At 38.5% G+C, this 23,091-nt stretch overlaps 2 protein-coding genes across 28 annotated transcripts in view; one reads left to right on the plus strand and one right to left on the minus strand.

The window, feature by feature from the left end:
* The window catches only part of maptb (microtubule-associated protein tau b), a 47,649-nt gene extending 33,743 nt beyond the window's left edge, over positions 1-13,906 (plus strand). For 5 of the 26 annotated variants that reach the window (XM_077212171.1, XM_077212173.1, XM_077212172.1 and 2 more), the window contains 7 exons: positions 196-230; positions 1,017-1,080; positions 2,183-2,415; positions 6,674-6,755; positions 7,503-7,609; positions 10,389-10,528; positions 11,232-13,906. In XM_077212171.1, the coding sequence (XP_077068286.1) occupies positions 196-230; positions 1,017-1,080; positions 2,183-2,415; positions 6,674-6,755; positions 7,503-7,609; positions 10,389-10,514 (647 nt within the window). In that variant the 3' untranslated portion in view covers positions 10,515-10,528; positions 11,232-13,906. Of the gene's footprint in view, positions 1-195; positions 231-547; positions 737-1,016; positions 1,081-1,877; positions 1,929-2,182; positions 2,416-6,673; positions 6,756-7,502; positions 7,610-10,388; positions 10,529-11,231 lie in introns of all 26 variants that reach the window. The other 21 variants (XM_077212164.1, XM_077212166.1, XM_077212165.1 and 18 more) reach the window with 7 other exon arrangements.
* A 5,667-nt stretch (positions 13,907-19,573) lies between these two features.
* kansl1b (KAT8 regulatory NSL complex subunit 1b) overlaps positions 19,574-23,091 on the minus strand; it is an 82,844-nt gene continuing 79,326 nt past the window's right edge. For both annotated transcript variants that reach the window (XM_077212146.1, XM_077212145.1), the window contains exons 13-14: positions 20,937-21,049; positions 19,574-19,898 (exon numbers count right to left, since the gene is read on the minus strand). In XM_077212146.1, the coding sequence (XP_077068261.1) occupies positions 19,589-19,898; positions 20,937-21,049 (423 nt within the window). In that variant the 3' untranslated portion in view covers positions 19,574-19,588. The remainder of the gene's footprint in view (positions 19,899-20,936; positions 21,050-23,091) is intronic.

Genomic DNA, 23,091 nt, shown 5'->3' on the forward strand with positions numbered 1-23,091 from the left:
TGCTTTTGGGAACAGGACTCTCAACATCACACCTGATATATCGCATTGAGTACTGAAGTAAAGACACATCAACAACAACTTTCCTTCTTTGAATCAAGTAGATCGACATATTTATAAACAAGTCTTGATTTCAGACAATTAAAACCATCAATGTACAGTATGAGCTTGCACTTACTGTTCCTTCCTTTCTTACAGCCAAGGCTGGAGTTGGGGCAACTCCTGAAAAAAAGGTACAGTTATCACGGGTGATATTATGGTTCGTCTGAAAAACAGCTCTAGCCAGATTAGTTAAAATACACCACTACTGAGAGGAGTCACAGTTTCATAAGTTAATTTTTGTTTACACTTAATTTCCTTTAAATTTCTAAAAACTAAATCATCTTCAATTTTAGTTTAGCATCTTATTTGGTATTTTTGTTTTATTTTTAAACACATTTTTAGTATTTTTTTAAATTTCAGGTAATTTACTGATTGCTTTTTACCCATGTTTTACTTTTTTTTAAATTTTTTTTTTATCTCCATCACCCTCTCAAACAAAAAACATAAGATACCCACCACAACCCTGCATGCAAAAGCAAGACCCACTTCTGCCCCCCAAAGTGGGTCTTCAGTCTCAGGCATCCCCAGCAAAAAGCCCTCAGCCTCCTCAACTCCACTGTGTTGCTTTAGCAGTCCAGGCTCTGCAAACTCTGTAAAAACACCCAACAGTCCAGGAGCAAGAGAGTTCAGGGCCACGGTGAGTACTTCCGCACATCCCTAACCATCAGCCAAGAGCCTCTGTTCTGCAAGAAAAAGCCTATGTTAGTAGGGTTGTTTATGAACATGAAGGCGGTTCACTTTATGGCACCTGAGATACTTCACAACGTCAACATCCTTATTACTAGAGCAGAAAGAGAAGTTAATGAATGTATTTTACTGTAATGTTTTGGTGTATTATTGCTTTTAAATTGTGATATAATTCTAAAGAGTAAGAGATTCACTATTAGCTGATTCTTGCTTTAATTGTCCATATTTAGGCTGGAGATGCGAAGACGAAGACAGTGGGTGCCAAACCTCAAGGAGTTGGCATCAAAATGCCTGGTAAATGATTTTTAGAAGCATCTTTTCAAGATCCCTACAATAATCTTTATTTAGTACCATGAAAAGGAAGGATACTTGGTGACTCAACATTTAATTCCCCTTTCTGACCGTTTGAGAGGGAAACAAAAATGTTATTATTTGAGCCAAGCACTTTCAGGCAACGTAGTCTCAACAAATTTATAAGAAATTTTGCTTTTTAAATGCATTCTCCCATGGCAGAAGCCCAATCCACATTCAGTGTCGCTGTATGCAAACAAAAGTGCACTAATTATAAATTCATAAGCAAGTATATGTGGTCCAGTGTATCCACTGCATGGCAAACTGCAAAAGTCAGCTCACCTTCCTGTCATTTCACTGTGCACCACTTAAAGGGAAATTCTGTGATCATTTACTCACCCTTATGTTTTTTCAAACCTGTATGAGTTTATTACTTCTGTTGAACACAAAAAAATATATATTTGAAAGAATGTTGGTAACCAGACAGTTGACAGTAGCCATTGCCTTTCATAGTTATTTTTTCCTACTATGGAATTCAACGGCTACATCAACTATCTGGTTACCGACATTCTTCAAAATATCTTCTTTTGTGTTCAACAGAAGAAAAAACTAAAAACAAACTAATACAGGTTTGGAACAATATAAGAGTAAATGATAACAGAACTAACCCTTTAACTTGTGTTCAGGGAGTACAGAATGTTTGCCTACTAGAAATGGGTTGGGAAACCCCAAAGGAATGATTCTCTATTTATAGAGAATTTGCATGACTGATTTGTACCACTTTGATTTGTGAAATACAGCTGCTTCACGGATGGAGCAGCGAAGGACAGGACCAGGGTCCATTGAAAGAGGTAAAAAAAGGGCTCTTTTGTGCGGGAGCCAATCAAAAGTTTTACTGTAAAATACTGTTGGTCCTGCCAAAAACCTGCACTGCTGAAATAATAAAATCCACAAAACGTAATGAAAGCGGTTACATATTAACATGCCAAAGAAAGGCTGGAAGGTGAAAACTTTTCCTTTAGGCTATTTAACCACAGAGTAAAAAAAATCAAAAGAGCAAAAACAGAAGAAAATATTCTGGTCTTTTGCTGTTTTTCACCGTCAGCTGACTCACCTAAAACCCCAGACCGTAGTGGTTGCAGCAGCCCGGCCAGTCGGTCCTCCACCCCTGGACAGCAGGTGAAGAAAGTAGCGGTGGTACGCACCCCTCCCAAATCACCTGGTTCATTGAGATCTCGCGCCCCGATCGCTCCTGTTGCACCTATGCCGGACCTGAAGAACATCAAGTCCAAGATCGGCTCCACTGAGAACATCAAACACCAACCTGGAGGCGGGAAGGTAATTCTGTCATGCATGTTTGACAACATGTTTTTTAACTGGTAAAATCAAACGTCTGGAAGGTCTGAAAACAAAACCAGCTGGTTGGGACGCATTTAGTGCGGATTTAAAAGACTGAAGTGAAAGTAGGCCAATCATCATAGATATTTGAGTGGAGATGTTCAATGTATATTTGGATTCTGGAAGATACTTGACAGAAAATCCCAAAATCAAGCTAATCCATGTTAGGAAAAGTTGGTTGTAAATTGGAAGAACGTCAACAGAAAAGAAAACTGTCTTTAACAGTAGAGCAAACCCCTTTGCAAAACCTGGGATCTGCAGTTCAATTCAAAGCATCAGGTTAGCACTCTTGACTAGGTGGCTGTAACGGTGGCAGCTTTTTACCACAAAACAAAGTAAGGAACCAACCACTGGCGGTGGTTCGGTGGTGTTGTGTGTGTGTGTGTGTGTGTATATGTATATATATATATATATATATATATATATAGGCCTATACACCTCAATTAAATACATTTTCAAATAAAATGATAATGATAAACGAGGCTCAAACATCCATTTCGTAACAGACATGCGTGTTTATTTGAGCACTTCCGTCAATGAAACAACACACTAAAACCTGTAAAGCATTGAAATAAATATCAGTAAATAATATTAAAGCTGCAGTAGGGAGTTTTGCGAAAATGTTGACTTAGCCTGAAAATTTGAACAAGCACAACTTACAGGTCCAACCCCTTTGCTCTCTGCTACGCTACAGCCCTCCCTCCACAGCTCCTCCCCCACAGCGGAGCCTGCCGTGAACGCGCAGGCTAGTAAGCAGGACCACCGATGACGGCGGATTATAAACAGTTATGGAAAATTGACTAATAGGGACGAAACATCAACAATTTGCTTTACATTGACAATGGCCTGCCCATACTTTGACTACAAACTTGGTCCTCAAATCATCATGTATTTTGCAATACATGTAACTTTATAAGGTTGCACTCTTTCTATAAGTTATAGCTAAGATAACGTTAAAGGATTAGTTCACTTTAAAAAAAAACTTTTGCTGATAATTTACTCACCCCCATGTCATCCAAGATGTCCATGTCTTTCTTTCTTCAGTCGAAAAGAAATTAAGGTTTTTGATGAAAACATTCCAGGCTTTTTCTCCATATAATGGACTTCAATAGGACACAAATGTTTCGAGGACCAAATGACAGTTTCAGTGCAGCTTCAAAGGGCTTTAAACGATACCAGACGATGAATAAGGGTCTTATCTAGTGAAACGATTAGTCATTTCAAAAATAAATAAAAAACTTTAAGTTTTATAAGCACAAATGCTCGCCTTGCTCTGTTCTGTGATGCATGTTCGTGATCCTGTTCGAACTCGTTCATCCGAACGAACAAATCTTTTTTCGAGTCATTCGTTCGTTGAATGAACGAAATGACTCCGAAAAAGACTCGTTCAAAATGAACAAATCTTTTTTCGAGTCATTCGTTCGTTGAATGAACGAAATGACTCGAAAAAAGATTCGTTCATTTGGATGAACAAGTTCGAACAGGAGAGTCACGAACGACGGTACGCGCTCGCGCTGTGCAAGAGAGGGGTGAACAGCGCGTACACGAGCGCGATTGACACTGCTAAGACATTCCTCCTGGCTCTGATTGGTTGTTTCTGACCAGGAGCGGTGTATTTCTGCAAATGGCAGTAGGACCACAGGGAGGAGCCAGAGGAGCTTGATTTTTTCCACAGATTATCTGTCTCATATTCTACTTTCAGGACATAATGAGAGTTTTAACAAATATTTGTTTACAAAAGCTACCTACTGGAGCTTTAACTTAAATAATATAGTAAAGTTAAATATTTAAAAACATTCATTTTATATTTCCACACAAAGACACGTGATATAGCCTACCGCTCTGCGCTTTGAGAGGGATGTGGGACACGAGCAGGAAAGAGACCATCGATTTCTTTTCTGATATCTTCATGTTTTCTACTTGTTGTAAAGGCTCTGAAGAGCAAATTTTATCTTCCACAAGGGCAAGGCATTTAGGCTATGTTTGATTTTGCGCTGCCTGAGAAAGCGAAACTAAAATCACCCGTGCGTGTGAAACGTGCTTTATAAATAAACCTGTCGCGCTTTACCAAGTATAACAAGAAATTCCTTGTCCAGTGGAATAACTAATGGAATATTGTTAAATTCGCTGATAATCGGGTGACCAGATTGCAAAAGCAGACAAAGCTTAAATTTATGGGCTTACGCACAACTCTCTCATTCGTCATGAATCCAAATGTTTCCATGGCTTCGATATAGCATTTAATTGCTAACCTATTATTTATTTTGTAAACAAAGCTTTGTGCTTCACTCCTGTCATAATATTCATGTAAAACAGCATTCACATACAACAAAATGTGTTTTGGTGGACCACCGCTGGTGCTACTTGGTCACCGCGGTGGTGCTTTACAAACGCGGTGGTGAGGTTGTCAAGTTTACCGGCACAGCCCTTGACTCTCCTTGTCCTTTTCCATGTGGATATTATTCATAAGAAGATCGACTTGTCTAATGTTCAGTCTAGATGTGGATCCAAAGAAAATATCAAGCATATTCCTGGAGGTGGTAATGCGAGTAAATGGTAGGGTTAGAACTCGCTCAGACAAATAGTGTATTCAGAAGCAGTTAACACTAGATATAGTTGTAAAATAATGTAGAAAATGATAAATTGAAGAACAACCAAATATAGTGTTATAATTCAGCTGTGTTTCTGTTTGAAAATCGGCCCCTCCACACACAAAATGTATATGACATATCCTGTAAAATGATTTATGAATTGGAACAGTTCTCTCAGGATATCGCTCCAATTGCTGTTTAAGTTAGACGAGTAATTCTACTTGATCTGTTTTGAAATTCTCAAAAATTAGCGATTTAAAAACCTCAAGCTTTGACTATGACTGCTGCATATTTATAACAGTTTAAAGTATGTTAATCTCTCAAAGACAGTTCTGCACACTCAATGTCAATATTCACCTCTTGTAACGAATGAAACCCTGACACAAATACCCATTACCCAGTCAAAGCTTTTAAGTAGCTCTCCATCAACAAGTCAAGTATTATCTTCCAAACACCCACACAGTCAAAAAAGACAGTGTTAATTGTTTCTATTTTTAAACTGTTAGAATAAACTAGATTAAGAGATTAGACAAAATACTGTTTTTAAAATGTACTACCAAGCCTAAACATTCACATTACATACATGTAAATAGTTTAGTATATATATATATATATATATATATATATATCTTGAGCCCTTGTTTTGATCATGTTTGTAAAAGGTCACTACTAAAATAAACCATTACAATGTAAACAGACTCTGGCTTCTAAAAGCACAGCTCATAGCTGAAGCCAGAGTTTCATGAAGGGTTAGCTAGTTCAGGGCCTGCAGCATTCCTTCACAGGCAATGCATTTGGTTCTTCTTGGTTCCTCCATGTGATGCACCTGTATTGCTGACTAGTGTTGCTGCATTGCAGATGTGCTGCTGTGCAGTTTGCATGCATGGTGAAGATTGTTAGGGGTCTCAGGTAGTCAGATATGCAGAATAAACTCCAAGGGATATGGATCTTCACTTGACTGCTTGAATCTGTGCACGTACGTTATTACAATGCTTGAAAAGCATATTCAAATCCTTCATTTCTTCTCACACTTTTTTGCAATTGTTTTTGACTAATGACTCTATCCAGACTAGATAATATCATCCTTGGGTGTGCTACTTTTTTCTTTTCTTTTCCCCCTCAGGATCATTTTACCAAAAATGTTGTTTTCTTGCCTTACAAGCACTGGTATTGCCTTCAGATGTAAATGTAGATATATCTGTATTTTTGTCTTAGTAAATAACATGTTTTTGCATTACATTCTCTTCCCTCTGTAACTGTATGAGCGATGCATATATTTCGTGAATCTCTTTTCTGACTCAGCATCTGGGACAGAGGGGAAATTTTCTCTGTTTTGAATCTTATTTGAGAAAGTATTTACACATTTTTACTTCTGATCATGAAAAGACCAAGTGTAAATGCCCTCTATGACGTATTCAGATAGATAGTAATCACCAAATTTTGTGGTGGCCTATCAGTGGAAGCAAGTTTCTTCTCTGTCCCTTGAACTCTGCTGTTGTGATTAATGGCCATTTTCCTACTCCAGATCATCAGCTCCTCAGGTGCCTGAGCGTGCGGTTCATTCCCTCTGGTTGATGACTGACTCTTATCTGTTCCTCATGCTTCAGGTTCAGATAGTGCACAAAAAGATTGACTTAAGCAACGTCCAAGCAAAGTGTGGCTCCAAGGACAACATTCGCCACAAACCGGGTAAGATTTCAGTCAGATTAGGGGTGTCGTGATATTCACGATAACCATGATATTTAAAAATGAAATATTATTATAGTGTTAATTGCGGGTGTCGCAATATACGGGTATTGGCGATAATCGTAATATTTCAAATAAAACCCATTTGAACTGTTAACTGCTGACGCCTTTCTGTGTTTTACATCCCTCTAGGCTTTTAGTCCAAAACTGTGCTCATTCAGATAAAAAACGTATGGATTATTGTACGTTTTCTTCATAGTATAGTGCAGTATTTTTTCTATTTTTATCCAAAATAGGACGATGTGAGCATTATGGAGCGCTAAACTCTCACAATTAATTATGCGTCAATCGTACTCGACATTGGAGGGTGCCCTCGTGCAGAAAGTCCACAAGTGAGACCCGTAAGAGTAATAAAACTTAGGACGATCCAGGAAATCCATAATGTTGACAAAGATATACAGTGATCGATGTAGCAGAATAAAACGCGGATAGAGACATTTTGACTTATTAAACATAAAGAGAATTTACACACCGTGCAACAGTATTATGGTTTATCTGTGTTCTTCAAGACATCATGGGTATTTTCATAAGGATAATGCATATTTATAATGCAATGCCAATCAACATAGCCTTTATCACTGTACTATAAAATAATATAATTACTTTTTAATTTCTATGTGACTGATAGCCTTATTTATTTACTTTTTTCAAGATTTCTACAGATGTTTTAAACTTTTATCTGTATTTTAGGAGGTGGAAATGTGGAGATCAAATCTGAGAAGTTGGATTTCAAAGCCCAGTCAAAGGTTGGATCTCTGGAGAACATTGGACATGTTCCTCGGGGTGGACAGAGAAGGGTATGTTCTTGACTTTATTAAGCACAACACCACAAGTCTCAAAGGAGTCACAAATGTGCAATAATGTGTTGAATTATTTGTAATATAGTTGTAGAAGTAATTCACAAAAATATTACAATGCATAAGACAATGTTTCATGATGCAGTTTGACTTTTATCTATTCTTTTATCTGCACTACTCAGTTGAAAATGTCCTTCATGTTAGATCTTGCTATGAGGTCAGCATGCTTCCTCCTGCTTGGCAGACTTCAATGTACTTCTTTTGCACAGATTTTTGCCAACTTCTTTGAGTTGCCTTTTAGATACACTGTTTTTAATTGGACTGTTTGTTTAAAGGGTAACTCAACCCCTGGTCAGAGCCTGACTCCACCCACTGGCAATATTCGAAAAATGCTGGAAAAGTAGGCAGAGCCCAGTGGAGATAGAGGGGACCAACCATGGGTGGGGCTGAGCGTGGGGGGGCACACCAGAGACCCGCGTTTCAATAGCGCCCGCTCTCTGTAGGCATGTTCACACTAGCAGATAAAAATGTGTTGCCATGAGAACGACTGACATCTCCATCTTTTCCTACAGATTACATAAACAGAGAATATTTGTTTTAGTTTTGAATTAGATAATTTAATAGCCGAGACGTAAATGTTTATACAGATATATTGCTTATGCCTGTGTGACTAGTATTCGCTGAGTTTTGTTTAAGTTTAGAGACGTGCTCCAGAAAAAAAGTTCACTGAGACGCGCCCTGGCGCGTTTGTCGACCCCAGAGGGTTAACTTTAGCTTAATAGGAAGGAACATAAATTGTGATTAAAAATATATGCTCACTCACATCAAGACGCCGCTGCGGTGGTGGAGTCCATGCAGGAGGAGCAGCGTTTGGCACTGCGTCGCCTTTCAGCGCGAGCAGTGCTGTCGCAACCAGGAACACTACATTTACGTCCCATCCTAACCACTGTACTAAATACAGTTAAAGCTAATGCTAAAAACCTACGCTAACTTGAAGCTATCCTAACTGATGCAATACTATGCTACTAACTAACTGCTTCTAACAATTACACACTAACAACTATGCTAATTACCTACCTAGGCTACACAAAATAATCAAAATAACTATATGCTAACTAGATGCTAATATACGCTATCCTGATCGTTTTCAATACTCGCAATTCCAACTCCTGACTCGCTACAGTGGTTTTGACGGAACAAGATGTTTTTATGCCAGGGGCTGAGCCTATGCCAAGGGCGTGGTGAGCTGGTGCCTGCTTACGTCACACGGGGAAACAACTTCCAATAGGAAAATTCAACGGCACTAGCCACCATTAAACTGAAGAGGGCAGCAGTCAGACGTTTTTACACCATATATTGTAGAATTAAAACACTTTAAACTCAAATGTAAAAAAATGGACTTGAATCAATGAACAGCACTAATAAAGCCCCAGTCTTACAGATCATTAACTAAAAAAGTTGTTTTAGGGTTTAGTTACCCTTTAAATACAGAATACAAGATTGGAAAAGCACCTAATCTAGAACTGAGCAACTGTTATTTATTATCCCATGGTCCATTATTTCATCCAAAATGTAACATTCTGTCGTCATTAACTTACCTCACGTTATTCCAAACCTGCATGACTTTCTGTCTTCTGTGGAACACAAAAGGAGACATTTATCCGAATGTTCCGGCTGCTCTACTGCATTTAATGAAAATGATTGGGGCCTGTTGGGCTTCAAAAGCAGCCAAACCTGCAGAATTACTCCTTGTGTGTTCCAAAGAGAGAAAATCATATGATATGACTGAGTAAATGATGAACTACTTCTTAATTGAAAATAGTTTTAGCTTTATGAAAACTTAACTCATTAAATCTGAATTAATTTAGTCATCACAACACAAAAACGAAGCCTATAAAAGGTATTGCTTGCATTAATATAGGTGCTAACGAATTACATATATATTTACATAATCAATGAATCAAGATGATTTTATATATGTAACAAATGAAATAAAAGTACAGCACAGGATCTACTGGGTGATAAACAGGCATCTGGGCATCTTGCTCTCCTTCATCTTCTCTCTCTACTGAACATATTTTCAGTAATTTTCAAGATCACTACACTGTCTAATGCTCCCTTTCTTAGAACAATTTTCCATGCAGTAATTTTCTGCTTCTGTGTCTGTTTTTATCACACATAACCTAAAACTGCTGGCTGAGTGCTGCTTTCATGTGTTCACATTCAGGAATCGTTTAGGAGTGCTGATCTAAGATCTATTTCCAGCAGATAAAAGTTAATGGTTACACTTTATTTCGATGGTCCACTTTAGACATTCTACTAACTATAAGTAACTTTGAAACTACATGTAAACTAACTCTCATTAGAGTATTAGTAGACTCACAAGTTAGGTCATGGTTCAGGTTAAGAATAAGTTGATTTGTATTTGTAAAGTTACTTATAGTCAGTTTGAATGTCTGTTGGAGGAGCATCACAATAAAGAGTTAGCAGATATAAAGCAGACAGTCTACTAATACTAATAGAATTCACAAAGAGATTCATCAAATCCCCTAAAATTTAACAATGTCATATGTCCTACGGAAGACAGATCAGCACTCTTACTTGGAAATATTTAAATAATAATAATAATAAGTATTAAGACAACTTCATCCCTGCTCTCAGCATTCCCTGTTTTTTTAGTGTGTTTTTATGCCTTCATAACCTCCTTATTCCATAATTTGCATTCCAACGCAACCCCTGAATAATTTGTTTTGTTTACCCATAACTCTGTGAACTGTAGAGTGAGAAGGGGAAGGAAGCAGAGCCGCAGGCCGCAAAAGCGTCCTCTAATGGGGACGCTGTTCACTCTAATGATGTGGACATGACCTTTGACCTTCCCTCCACTGAAGGGAACAGTCTGGTTTAAGTCAGAGAGCCTCAGTAAGTATATTACTAGAATTATGAAGTGTCAATTTAACTGACATGTCACCATTACAAGGTTTTTATGTTCTTCTGTGCGAGTTATGATTTCTTGAGCACTGTATTATTTCAGTTCAATTGTGCATTTATTTCTTAATCACCATATTTTGCCTTACAGTTTCAGCTGCCTCTGCAAATGAAAGAACAGACACAATACCTTTCATTAAGAGTTTTTTTTTTCTTTTAAAGACATGAATACCTCTATTCAGGAAGGAAACATTATATTGATCAAATGTGATCAAAATATTTGTCATGTTACAAAAGATTTCTATTTCACATAAAAGTTCAAAGAATCCTGACATTGATGATGATAATAATAATAATAATATTAATAATAATTATAATAATAATAATAAAAAATGTATTTTAAACACTAAATCACCCGATCATATGACTCTGAAGACAGGAGTAATGACAGCTTTGCCATCACAGGAATAAATTATTTTAAAATTATTAAAATAGAAAACAGTTATCTTAAATTGTAATATGTTTTTACCGTATTTTTGATCAAATAAATGAATAAAATTGATATAAATACATTTTTTACCGACCCCAAACAACACACATAACCTTAAGCTTTACTTTATGTATGCATTATTTAAAAAAAACTTTAATTGTTCATATCTATCCTACTTAATCCAAATTCTGCCCTTCCTCCCATCAGATTGAGAGCCACAAGCTAAATTTCCGAGAGCAAGCCAAAGCGCGCACCGACCACGGCGCTGAGATCGTGTATCAGTCCCCCAACATTTCCACGGACGGATCGCCCCGCCGCCTCAGCAATGTGTCTTCCTCCGGCAGCATCAACATGACCGACTCCCCACAACTGTCCACGCTAGCTGATCAGGTGTCGGCCTCCCTCGCTAAACAAGGCCTGTGAGCGGCGATTGACAAATCAACTCATTTTAAAAATGTACCTCCTTCAGCCCTTTCAAATAAGGTGCTTGTCGGATTTCTCCTAACTAAAGGTTGTCCCAGCGGCTTGTCTGCTTGTGAAATAATTTTTGCCTTTTGGCACAGAGGGACGGGTATTGATGTTATTGGCTTAGTGTCATCAAAAGAAAAAAAAATTACAATTTAAAGGAGCTGGTGGTGTATTGATCCAAATGGTCATTTACAGCACTGAGTAGCCGATTTGTTTGATTTAATGCTCCGTTTTTTGAAAGAAACAACAATGACATTTGCTTTCAAAGTTGTATTTGCTTCGTTGCCTTATTGTGAATGTTTTTTTTTACCATAACTTATGCACTCCTGTTTTGACATGCAGCAGTAAGGAAGGCAAACATGCTACATGGTTTGGAGGGTGCGGTTAATGATAATGGTTATGAATTTGACAGGAAGCGAACATTTCAAACGCTCTTAGGTAAAACTTCAGGCAATCTGGCTGTAAAGGACACACATTTAAGAACAATAGAGGCCTGCTATAGAATTATTTAAATACAATTGTTCAGAGGCCACTATAGTGCATGTTACAGTAATTCAAAGCTATTTAATTCCTTTTATAAAAGCAAAAATAAGACATAATTATTCAGATCAGTCTTATATCATGAATTGGAAATTTTGGTACCAGACTTTGCCTTTTCTTCAAAACTATATCTATACTTCACCCCAGCATTATTTCCCAGGCCTATCTGTCCTGATGATGAATGCACAGGAAGTTGCATCGCTGAAGGAAATCGTCTTGCTTGGCCTCTAGTGACTCTTTTGACACACAAAAAAAAGCAAATGCAAACATACAAAATCATACAAAACGTTGAACTGAAGCTGTTGTACAGGGCTCAACAATAAGGATAATTTGAGATGATCTTTTTAAAACTATTTAATGCAAATAATTAATGTTTTACATGCAACTTTTGTTGAAAAACAATGGTATTATAATGCAAAACCGATACGATCTATCTACCATTGCGTTATTCTTACAAAGGCAAAAAAGGACTATAATTATGATAAAAAAAGATATGACACCAAATATAAAATGTAGTGACAATTCCTGAAATTCCAGCCATGGACGACCATGTCATCCTTATAGTTGAGCTCTGAAGTAGTTTTGCCCTTCTCAAGCACCATCTGGAATCACTCGGTTTTGCATGACCTAATCCTCCCTGTATGGTAACCATGCTTTTGTATTGATGAATTTCAGCTTCTGTGTATAAAATGCTGTTCCAAAGAATGTGTGAATGGACCAAGAGGATTTCAAATCACTCAATCAAATATCTGTAACAACATTCGTTACAGGAAATCTGGCATTGAGAACAGACAGCTGGCAGTGCCTCCCAGTGTCCATCAGCTACATTTCTGAAAACCGGCTATGATTTAAAGATTCTCTTTGGTTGAAGACAGATTCAGTCATCTACCGCAGGACAGAGCTGATTCATTTGGTCTGAAATACGATGCAGGACATTTAAAACATAGCCAAGCTTCCCTCAGTATTAAAGCCTTCAAAACAAACCACAATGCTCACTAATGAAGGATCTGGTTGCACATTCCTAGCATGTAATAGACTTCTTCCATGGTCTTGAATATAGTAGCCACAGTCACCACATCCCTGTCCAGCTGTTTAGATAACTACCTTTACTAGACTTAAATAGCGTTTAACTAGTCTTAAAACATGAAAAGAAAGAAAAAAAGTGGAGATGAAAGGGACAAAGCTACCTGCTAAATCCAGGTTTATGTTGCACTCTTTTTTTTCCTAATAGTATTGTGTGGATGATGTAAAATGTACGAATGCGTTTAGATGATCTGTCACTAAGCTTTTTATTTAATATCTGCAGTGCATTGCAGCTTTATGCTAATTTGAAAGTGAATGCACTGATTTGAAGAGACATATTGAGCTGCCTCAAACTACATTACTCATTAAGATCTATATCTTGCATTTAAAAAAATATATACAAATAGGGGTAAAATTTGCATTCAGAATCAACAATATCAGTAAAAGTCTTGCCTAGTGCCACATGACCGTGTGAGAAGCTTTAGACGGTTTGCTGTAAGCCCAACACTGCATCTATACAGCATGCTGCTAACATAAACCTGAGCATTTAGACGTGTGGGTTAAGCTGCAGAACAGACTCATCAGATGAAATGTTTAAAAATGGCACAGGATAAGGCCTTCTTAGTAATTCTATCCTTTAGATGTGTTTCAAACGGTTTTGTAATCTGTTAACCAGTTATGAGGTCTCTCTCTCCTCCGTTTCATTTCCCGCCTCTGCTCTTCTCATCGCAGTTCTTCATTCTAGCTTGACAGTTGTGATTGTCCTTATCGTATTGTGTTTTATTAATTGGTTTACACTGATACTCCTTGCTGTAAACGTGAATTTGGAAATAAAGTCCGTGTTAAACTGCTTTATGTGCCCTTTCTTTTTTTAAATAAGGTTGTATTACTTTTTCCTCAAAACTGTTGAATGGACGTGAGGCCCTTTGTTTAAAGGTAAAGTGTCATTTTTCTTTTTTTGTCTTGCCAACTCGCACGATACTGGCTTTTGAAAGCTGGTCAAACTATTGTACACTTGTCTGATAAGTACACAGACCGCCACAGAGAGATATATAATAATTATACTAGGAATTAAAAGTTTGGCGGGTTTCTCTGGCGGAAATGTCATTTTTCTTCATTAAAAAGATAAACAGCCCATTAATAAATCTTTCCCTGCCACAGACTTTTCCGGCTTTCCTTGTGTTTACTGTTATACGGTAGGGGGCGCTAATCATAGGCGCTAATACGGATCTTCTGGAAGAGTACACAGCATAGACTGTAAAAAAATGTGCAATGGTGGCAAATGAGGGTAGCCTACACAGGATCAAAAAAGGGAAACATGAGAAACAGGCGATAAAAGCATTTGGTTATGCACGTCTTTGAAAAAACGCAATTTTTTTCAGCTTCGTTTTAATGAAACTTACCCACATTCATGCATGAAGCTAGAATAAAAAGGCTGTTTTTTTAATATATTACATTTTTAGATATTCATACAACAAAATGTTATAGGGGCCATTACATTTTTGTGAAACATCAAAAACACTGTCGGTGGCTGGCAACTTAAAAAATCCTGGCGGGGAAATATAATTTTGAAAACATTTTAGACTGATTTTTTTTAAATACCTACTTGATATTTGCTCTTCACTATATATATATATCCTGACAAAAATATATGATCATTAGTTATGACATTGTTTTTTCATTGCTTTAAACTAATCAAAGTTACACAAGATCCAACCTATTTTTTAAAAGATAGTTTAATAGTTTAAATGACTTAAACATCCAAGCTGATTGGATGTTTACTCTCATCCAATTACTTATTAGAAAAACATTTTCAAAAATAATTCCTGTTTTCAGCATGGAGGTGTGTAATTTGTGTTCACCACAGGCTTTATTTTAATAATAAATTGGAAAATCCCTATAGAAAAATCTCGAGGGCTCTGACGCCATCCCTGCACCACGATTTGCACACATATTATGTGCAAACACGTGATGTCCATTCCAATGGACTCAGGATCCGAAGGGGTTAAAATCATTAAGCCCCACTTGACTAGACGATTATTAGCCGAGAGGATCACATTCATGACGAATAAAATTCATTCCAACCAAATACTACTGATTTTGCTTGATACTGCATTATTGCCACTAGCAGTCAGTATAATAATTCGATGTACCTTTCCAATTGAGCACCTTCAAAGTCGGTTCACTTGGCCCAGTAATGTCCATGAAGTCATGAAAGTAGGCTACAGCACCTACCTATTTGAACGGGGCAAAGATCAAAATTTGCCAAAATTGTTCCAGAAAAGTCAAATGAACAATAATGCCTGAAATCATTCTCATCTAAACGTTGTTTTAGATTAAATCATGCTAAACAGTTAAGCTAAAGTGCATTGACTTTCTGCAGTAATAATAAAAAAAAAGATTATCTTTTATCCCACATTTATTAGTGGTTTTTAGCTTCCGTCTCAACAGTTTCTGATCGTTTTGCTTGAGTGGCCCTTTATCCAGCTATCTGTCGAATACATCATTAAAGTCCAGTGCATATATGAGTAACCTAACTTTCTCCATTGTCCTTTAAAATGAATACAAAATAAATAATAATAAAAAAATGTATAATGCATCTTGGTTTCTAAATTTAACGTTATATAAATGCGTTCAAATAAATTATGGAAAGTCCAATCCAAATCATTAGCGATCCAAGCAGATATCTGTAATGAATAATCTTGCTTCTTAACCTGATGAAAACATTTCACTGGTACAACAGAAAGACAGAAGACATTTGAGTACAATATAATTCACTTTTAATTTGAGAAGCACAAACGTTGCCTGTCTGTCCGATCGGCCAATTATCCATAAACTTTTTTTTTTCCTTTTTGCCTCTGCATAAAGAAAGTGTTAAATATTCTCATGTGTCTTCTCCCTAGACAATCAGGACAGCTACAGCCTGAACATCAAACACAGTAAAGAATCAAACAAGGTATGTACAAAATAAACTTTTTTTTTTTAGTTGTTGTTTTGTACAAACTATTACATGCTAAAGGATATACCAGACTCACCCAACCCTCATTCACCAAATTGGAAATTCAAAGTATGAAAATAACTCACACGATACAATATTGGCTTTTGAAAGCTAGTCAAACCTTATGGTACATTTGCCTGATAAGTACACAGACCCCCACAGAGAGAGACATAAAACCATAATTAATGATATTAAGAATGAAAGGGGCGGCGGGTTTCTCAGCAGGAAATGGGACAGTCGTTGATGGTCCCCTTACAATTTGCCACACAACCTCAAAAGAAGAGATTTCTCTGACACTATGAATGCTTTTATGCTCCAGTGAGATAAAAAAAGGAATATATTAAGGATTTCTGGTTTACATGACATCCCTTAAACAAGAACAAATGGCTACAATAGCTAGATTCGTGTGACAACAGATACAGAGAAGCTACTTATAAAATTTGTAAGTAACTGGTGTCCGCTATTAGACTTTATTACATTCGTATTAGTTAAAATAACAGGAAGGAGCTGCAAGCAGTGACTCGCTGACTGGGGAACTAACAGAAATCGTTCCTCGTTGTTACACAATGAAAAAAACAACAACAAAAAAAAAAAAAAAAAAAAAAAAAAAAACACGGGGCTGTGACTGACAGCAACCGAGGAGCCAATGAACGAAATTTTGCCAAATCCTTTCTTGTCAAGCACTCCAGCTAATGCTATAACTCATCATAAATCAAGTTACGGGATTTGATGATGGCTGTAAGTATTGCAGATTGTTGTAGACCTGACCAATCACAGGAAGAGCTCTTTTCCACGGGGTTGGGAGATAAAAGAAGGAACCATGTTAAAAGGGAAACAAGGCAAGAAATTTCAGTTTATATTGGAGTGACTGCATGTTCTTTGGACTAACCTGGTCATGCATAGTACCACCAAGTGCTTTAAAACTCACACTAACGAGAAAAAGCCATTCCCCGATGGGGAAAGCAACGAGTGCAATCGAGTCTCCAATATCAGTGGCCTGTACATGTTTATTCGGGTGCTGACTGTAGGGTTCCTGGAAATAGTGTCATGCAAGAGAGACCAATTAAGTGCTCTAATCAGACTTGGTGGTGTTTAAAAAGCGCACGAGAGCAACATGGCAGTTTCATTTCCTGGCTGCGATGAAGGCACCTGGGATCTCCGTCACGTTGACAGAAATGGGGGACATACGGACCATGGTATACAAGAGAACACGGGACAAAAATGTAACCAGAAATTGGGATTATGCAATTCCCAGGCATTAAAGGACAATTCCGGCCAAAAACGAACTTAGGGCTAAATAACACATGGGTACAGAGTCGACCGTTCTCTGGGATGTGTTTTCATGATAATCGAATGTACCCAGTTTTAACATCATAAACTAATCTGTGGTTAAACTAAAACTAACTTTAAAACTGGGTACATTCGCTTATTATGAAAAGGCATCCCAGAGAACGGTCGACTCGGTACCCATGTGTTATTTAGCCCTAGGTTCATTTTTGCCGGAATTGTCCTTTAAATATGAGGAAGTTTGTCTGTTCAAAATAAAAAAGGGAATGTGGAAAGATTTTAAAATGAAGTGCTTTCACAGAGAGAACTAAGACGAGCATTGGCACCTTCCTGCAAGTCTCTTGTAATCATTATTATTGGCTTTATTTTTTGCGTTTTATCACTCCAGTATAAACTGCAAGGCTGAATGAGTAATTTTAGGTGGGATTTTGGAAAACTTCTGGAAGAGAACCACACACAATGCAAGCTGAGCCCCTCAGTGCGACAGCATGCTAAGGGGGAAGTGCTCTTCTGCGATACACGATACGTTTCGGAGCTTCTTATTTTGGTTTAGCACTCAAGCTAATCTCTCTTTCTTTTAATTGTATTTCTTTTCCTAAACATTTTTGTCCTCCAGTGACCCAAAAGAAAGACTGATTTAAAACAAGTCTATATATATATATCGCCATACAATTCACTAAAAACTGTGAAAGAATTTACTGATGTTTGAATATCAAACAACAGGGACTTTCATTCGTTTTGTAGGTTTTCCTTCCGTCTACGTTGCTGCTGTTTCAGGAGTTTCTGAAAGCTGGTGGGTGGGCAGAGTCTAGGCTTCATCGGTGAGTAGGTTTGGGTGGGTTGGTTTGTTGCTGCTTGGCGCAGTCGTTGCCCAGAGGTGACGAAGGCCCTGCGTCGGACTCCGACTTGGAAGTCCTGCTGCCGGACACACGTCGAACAGTCCTACAGGGCCTCTCGCCAGCCGGACTAAGATGGATTTCGCACTCCTGTTGCGGGTCCACGTCCAGCGGAAAGGTCCGGAGTTCCCATGGCTGTACCGGTTGTGGAGCCCGTAGGGACAAACAGAGACAGACTAAGTAAATATCTGCACACACAATTGAAGGCAACTGCACATAAAGGAAAAAAAACTGACTTACAGTGGTGTACAACTGAGCATGTGTGAAATTGAATGTACAATAAAACCTTTAGTGTACCGTATTTTCTGCACTATAAGTCGCACCGGATTATAAGGCGCACCTTCAATGAATGACCTATTTTAGAACATTAACTGTATATAGGGCGCACCGGATTTTAAGGCGCATAAGATACTGCAGTCAAACGTTTGACTGGGTTTGCGTTATGCATCCACTAGATGTGCCAAAGGGAATGTAGTGATTGCGCGGCGCCGGAGGCGAGGCGTTTATTAGTAAGCGTGAGCGTGCTGGGGCGGGCACGTAACTTACATTCGCAGCCTGACTCATACGAGTATTCATGTGCGGTGGTTCGCTGACAGCAACAGCTGGCTGTTTTGAATGAGACGACCCGGTAACTGTGAACAGGGAACGCTTTATGAACATTCTGTGACGCGCAAGAAGCGCCGGGGACAGTGTGTCTGTTCGTATGTCTGTTAGTAAGAGTGAGCGCTCGTGAGCGGGCACGTGAATTACACACATAACCTGATTTATACGAGGTTTCAACTGGCCGTGTGACAGAGCGGCCATAAGATGGACACGAGCGCGAGTTCGCGGGGCAATTTTAATAACGCGGAGCGTTTATTAACCAATTGATCCAATAAACCAATTGATCCATATATAAGGCGCTCCGGATTATAAGGCGCTGTGTCGTTTTTTGAGAAAATTAAAGGCTTTTAAGTGCGCCTTATAGTGCGGAAAATACGGTATATTGGAGCACTAGCCAAAATCAACAATGGACCGTTTTCAAATTTCCAGGGTTCTCAGAAGTGGAAGTTGTCATAGTTGGGTAAACCTCTAAAGGGGTGAATGGAAACTACGACAAATATATATTTTTTGCATTCATATTTGAAAAAACCCCAAACAAACACACAATAACATTTCTATGACTTGTTATGACTATGACATTTCTATTTCTTTAAAAAAACATTGAGAGATTGATAAAATTTGGAATTAGCCATTGAATCAGAAACATTCATGTAGCCGTGATAATTTAAAAAAAATGTAATACAGAGGTGGTATAGCGTAATCGAAGAAAATGTTTTTTTTTTAATGAAAATAAAATGAAATGTACATATTTAATCACTGATCATTTTAATAACCATGATGGCGCTTCTAATTTGGGGGCCTACCATTTCCTCGCAAGTATCTGGGGTGGAGCAGCGCGTGTCCTCATTGGACAGCATCCGGTGGGAGTCTCTGGAGCCAGGCGTGTACAGGCCGGTCAGCATCAGCATCTCTGGGCTGACGGGGCTGGAGGGAGACACCACTGAGCTGTACTCGTGCAGCAGGTGGAAATGCGCCGTGTCTGGAGATGAGGGCTGCGGCGTGGAGGGGTTGGTGCCGCAAAGCAAGGGGGTTGTCCGTCCGTCCACAGATTTGTACGACCTGTGGAGAAAAAGACTGGCGCTGATTATCATGTAACTAACAGTGTGGCTGTTGTGAAATCAGTGTAATGCTTATTGCTTCAATGACTTCTCATTATAACATGTTGATGTAAGTGAACAGCCTGGTGTCATTATTCAATGCATTTCTTATCTCGCATTTAAAAATATCGGTTTTCTTTTTTGCACCTCATCTGCCATCATGAAGTGCAAAACTCAACGATCAGCCACATGTAGACAGCGGCAAAGTTGTTAACCAGGAGAAATCGCACTTTTCCCTTAAAGGAGAACTCCGGCGCAAAATGAACCTGGGGTGTAATAACACATTGGTACAGAGTTGACTGTTCTCTGGGATTTGTTTTCATGATAATCGAGTGTAAAGAGTTTTATCTCTAAAAACTGTTTAGCTTATAACGCTAGTATATGGGGCATATAATAAGTAAAAAGAGATCTCTAGTTAATACCACTAACAAGGCTCAAAATAGCCCCACACTAACACGGTAGCTTAATGAGGGTCTCTACATACAAACCGAAGCACTGAGAACTTTGTAAGTGTACAGACAGTTTAATAATAATAATATACTTTATAAAGACAGTACCATCGCGTATACAGGCAGGAGCCATCTTTGGAAAACAGTCTCGACCAGTCAAACCACTAACGCCGTGCTAAGTGAGCTGAACTGTGAGATTCCAAGTCACAGTTCAGCTCGTAGCATGGCGTTCGTGGTTCGACTGGTCGAGACTGTTTTCCAAAGATGTTTGTCTCCGCGATGGTACTGTCTTTATAAAGTATATTATTATTAAAATGTCTGTACACTTACAAAGTTCTCAGTGCTTCGGTTTGTATGTAGAGACCCTCATTAAGCTACCGTGTTAGTGTGGGGCTATTTTGAGCCTTGTTAGTGGTATTAACTAGCGATCTCTTTTTACTTATTATATGCCCCATATAATAGCGTTATAAGCTAAACAGTTTTTTGAGATAAAACTCTTGAGTTCTCCTTTAATAGAGCTGAGAAAAGCAGTGCAAGTGGTGTTCCCTCACCTGCTGCCTCTTCTCATTGCAACGTTGCTGGCGGTCCAACTCCAGCGAGAGCGCTCCTGATCCTGATACGGAAGGTGAAGCTCAGAGAATGTTTCGTCAGAGAGATCCTCAACCTGAGAGAAGATTATTAAATACATACACCAGGCAACATAGTATTAGGGATTCAGGCTATAAAAAATTAAAGGTAGTCCTAAAATGAAACATTTACAAGCTAAATTACAAATTACAGAATTGCTTAATAAAGAAGGTTGTTCAGAAGCACTTCAGTTCATTGAATTAAAATATTTAAATGTTTATTTTATCATTATAAATTTATTACAACAAAACATTTTGAATCTGGAATTTTGATTCAAAACACTAAATGTTTATCTTGTTGTCTCACTCAGAACAAATGAGTTAATTTTATCAGTAATCAGACATTGTGTGGCAGTTTCCCCTTCCGGTCACAACACACATACTTTAGTTGGAATATACAGTCTCTCACAAAAGTGAATACACCCCTCACATTTCAGCTAACATTTTACTATATCTTCTCAAGGGACAATACTATAGAAATGAAACTTGGATATATTTTAGAGTAGTCAGTGTTCTGCTTGTATAGCAGTATATATTTACTGTCCTCTGAAGATAACTCAACACAGCCATTATTGTTAAAATAGCTGAGTGAACATGTCAATATTGTGTCCAAGGTGTCAATATTTTGTGAGCACAATTGTTATCTAGCACTGCCTTAATCCTCCTACGCATGGGGTTCACCAGAGCTGCACAGCTTGTTGCTGGGATCCTCTTCCACTAACTTCATAATGACATCATGGAGCTGCTGGATGATAGACACATGGTGCTTCTTCACCTTCCGCTTGAGGATACCCCACAGGTGCTCAATAGTGTTCAGGTCTGGAGACGTACTTGGCCACTAAATCACCTTCAGCTTCCTCAGCAAGGCAGTTGTCATCTTGGCGGTGTGTTTGTGGTCGTTGTCATGTCGTTTGACACAGTTTCTGAAGGGAGGGTATCATGTTCTGCTTCAGAATGTCACAGTACATGTTTACCTCAATGAAGCTCAGCTCCCCAGTACCAGGAGCACTCATGCAGCCCCAGACCACAATTTTTTTGGTACTCCTTACCAGGGCATCGCCACACATGCTTGACACCATCTGAGCCACACAAGTTTATCTTAGTCTCATCAGACCACAGGACATGTTCCAGTAATTCATGCTCTTGGATAGGTTGCTTTAAGCAAACTGTTTACGGGCTTTCTTGCAAGCCAGCTTCAGAAGAGGTTTCCTTCTAGGACGACGGCCATGCAAACCGACTTGTTGCAGTGTGCGGCGTACGGTCTGAGCACTGAGAAGCTGACCTTCCGCTTCTGCAACCTCTATAGCAATGCTGTCAGCACTCATGCGTCTGTTTTTTGAAGCCAGCTTCTGCACCTGACGCACAGCACGAGGACTCAACTTCTTTGATTGACCCGTGCAAGGCCTGTTCAGAGTGGAACCTGTCTTGGAAAACCTCTGTATGACCCTGGCCTGTTCTGCAACTCAGTTTCAGTGTGATACCAATCTTCTTATAGCCTTGGCCATCTTTGTGGAGAGCAACAATTCTAATTCTCATGAGGTGCCATGTTGAACATCCAGTGGTTAGTATGAGAGAATTGTACTCAACGCACAATTTTAACTGCTCTAATACAAGATACACAAATTTGTATGGTCCTGTCAAGCAGACAAAAACATGAGCATTATGAATAGGACATTTCAAACCCTGGGTCGCGACCCTCGGATAGGTCGCGAGAATAAAAAAATGGGTCGCCAGTGATTTATAAAAAAAAAAATTAAATTCCGTTTTCTAATATAATTAATAATAATAGCTTTGATTAGAAGTACACTAAAAAAACATTCAAATTCATGCACTGACCGACCTACTCTTAGCCCTAGGCAACACAAAACAAAAAACCTTGACGAAACGAAACAAACTGAACGGAATGCTTCTCCTGACATGCGTGTTGCCCTCTCGTCCTGCGAACGGGACCAGATTATGCAGAATAAGCAGACCCACCCTTCTCATTAATATATATATATATATATATATACACACAAAACACGCACTCGTTCGCTCCATCCGCAACATACACGTTCGCTCCATCGGCAGCAACACACAA

Source organism: Siphateles boraxobius, unplaced genomic scaffold (assembly GCF_051911475.1).
Source record: "Siphateles boraxobius isolate OS27281-9 unplaced genomic scaffold, OSU_SipBor_1 66, whole genome shotgun sequence".
NCBI classification, from domain to species: Eukaryota; Metazoa; Chordata; class Actinopteri; order Cypriniformes; family Leuciscidae; genus Siphateles; species Siphateles boraxobius.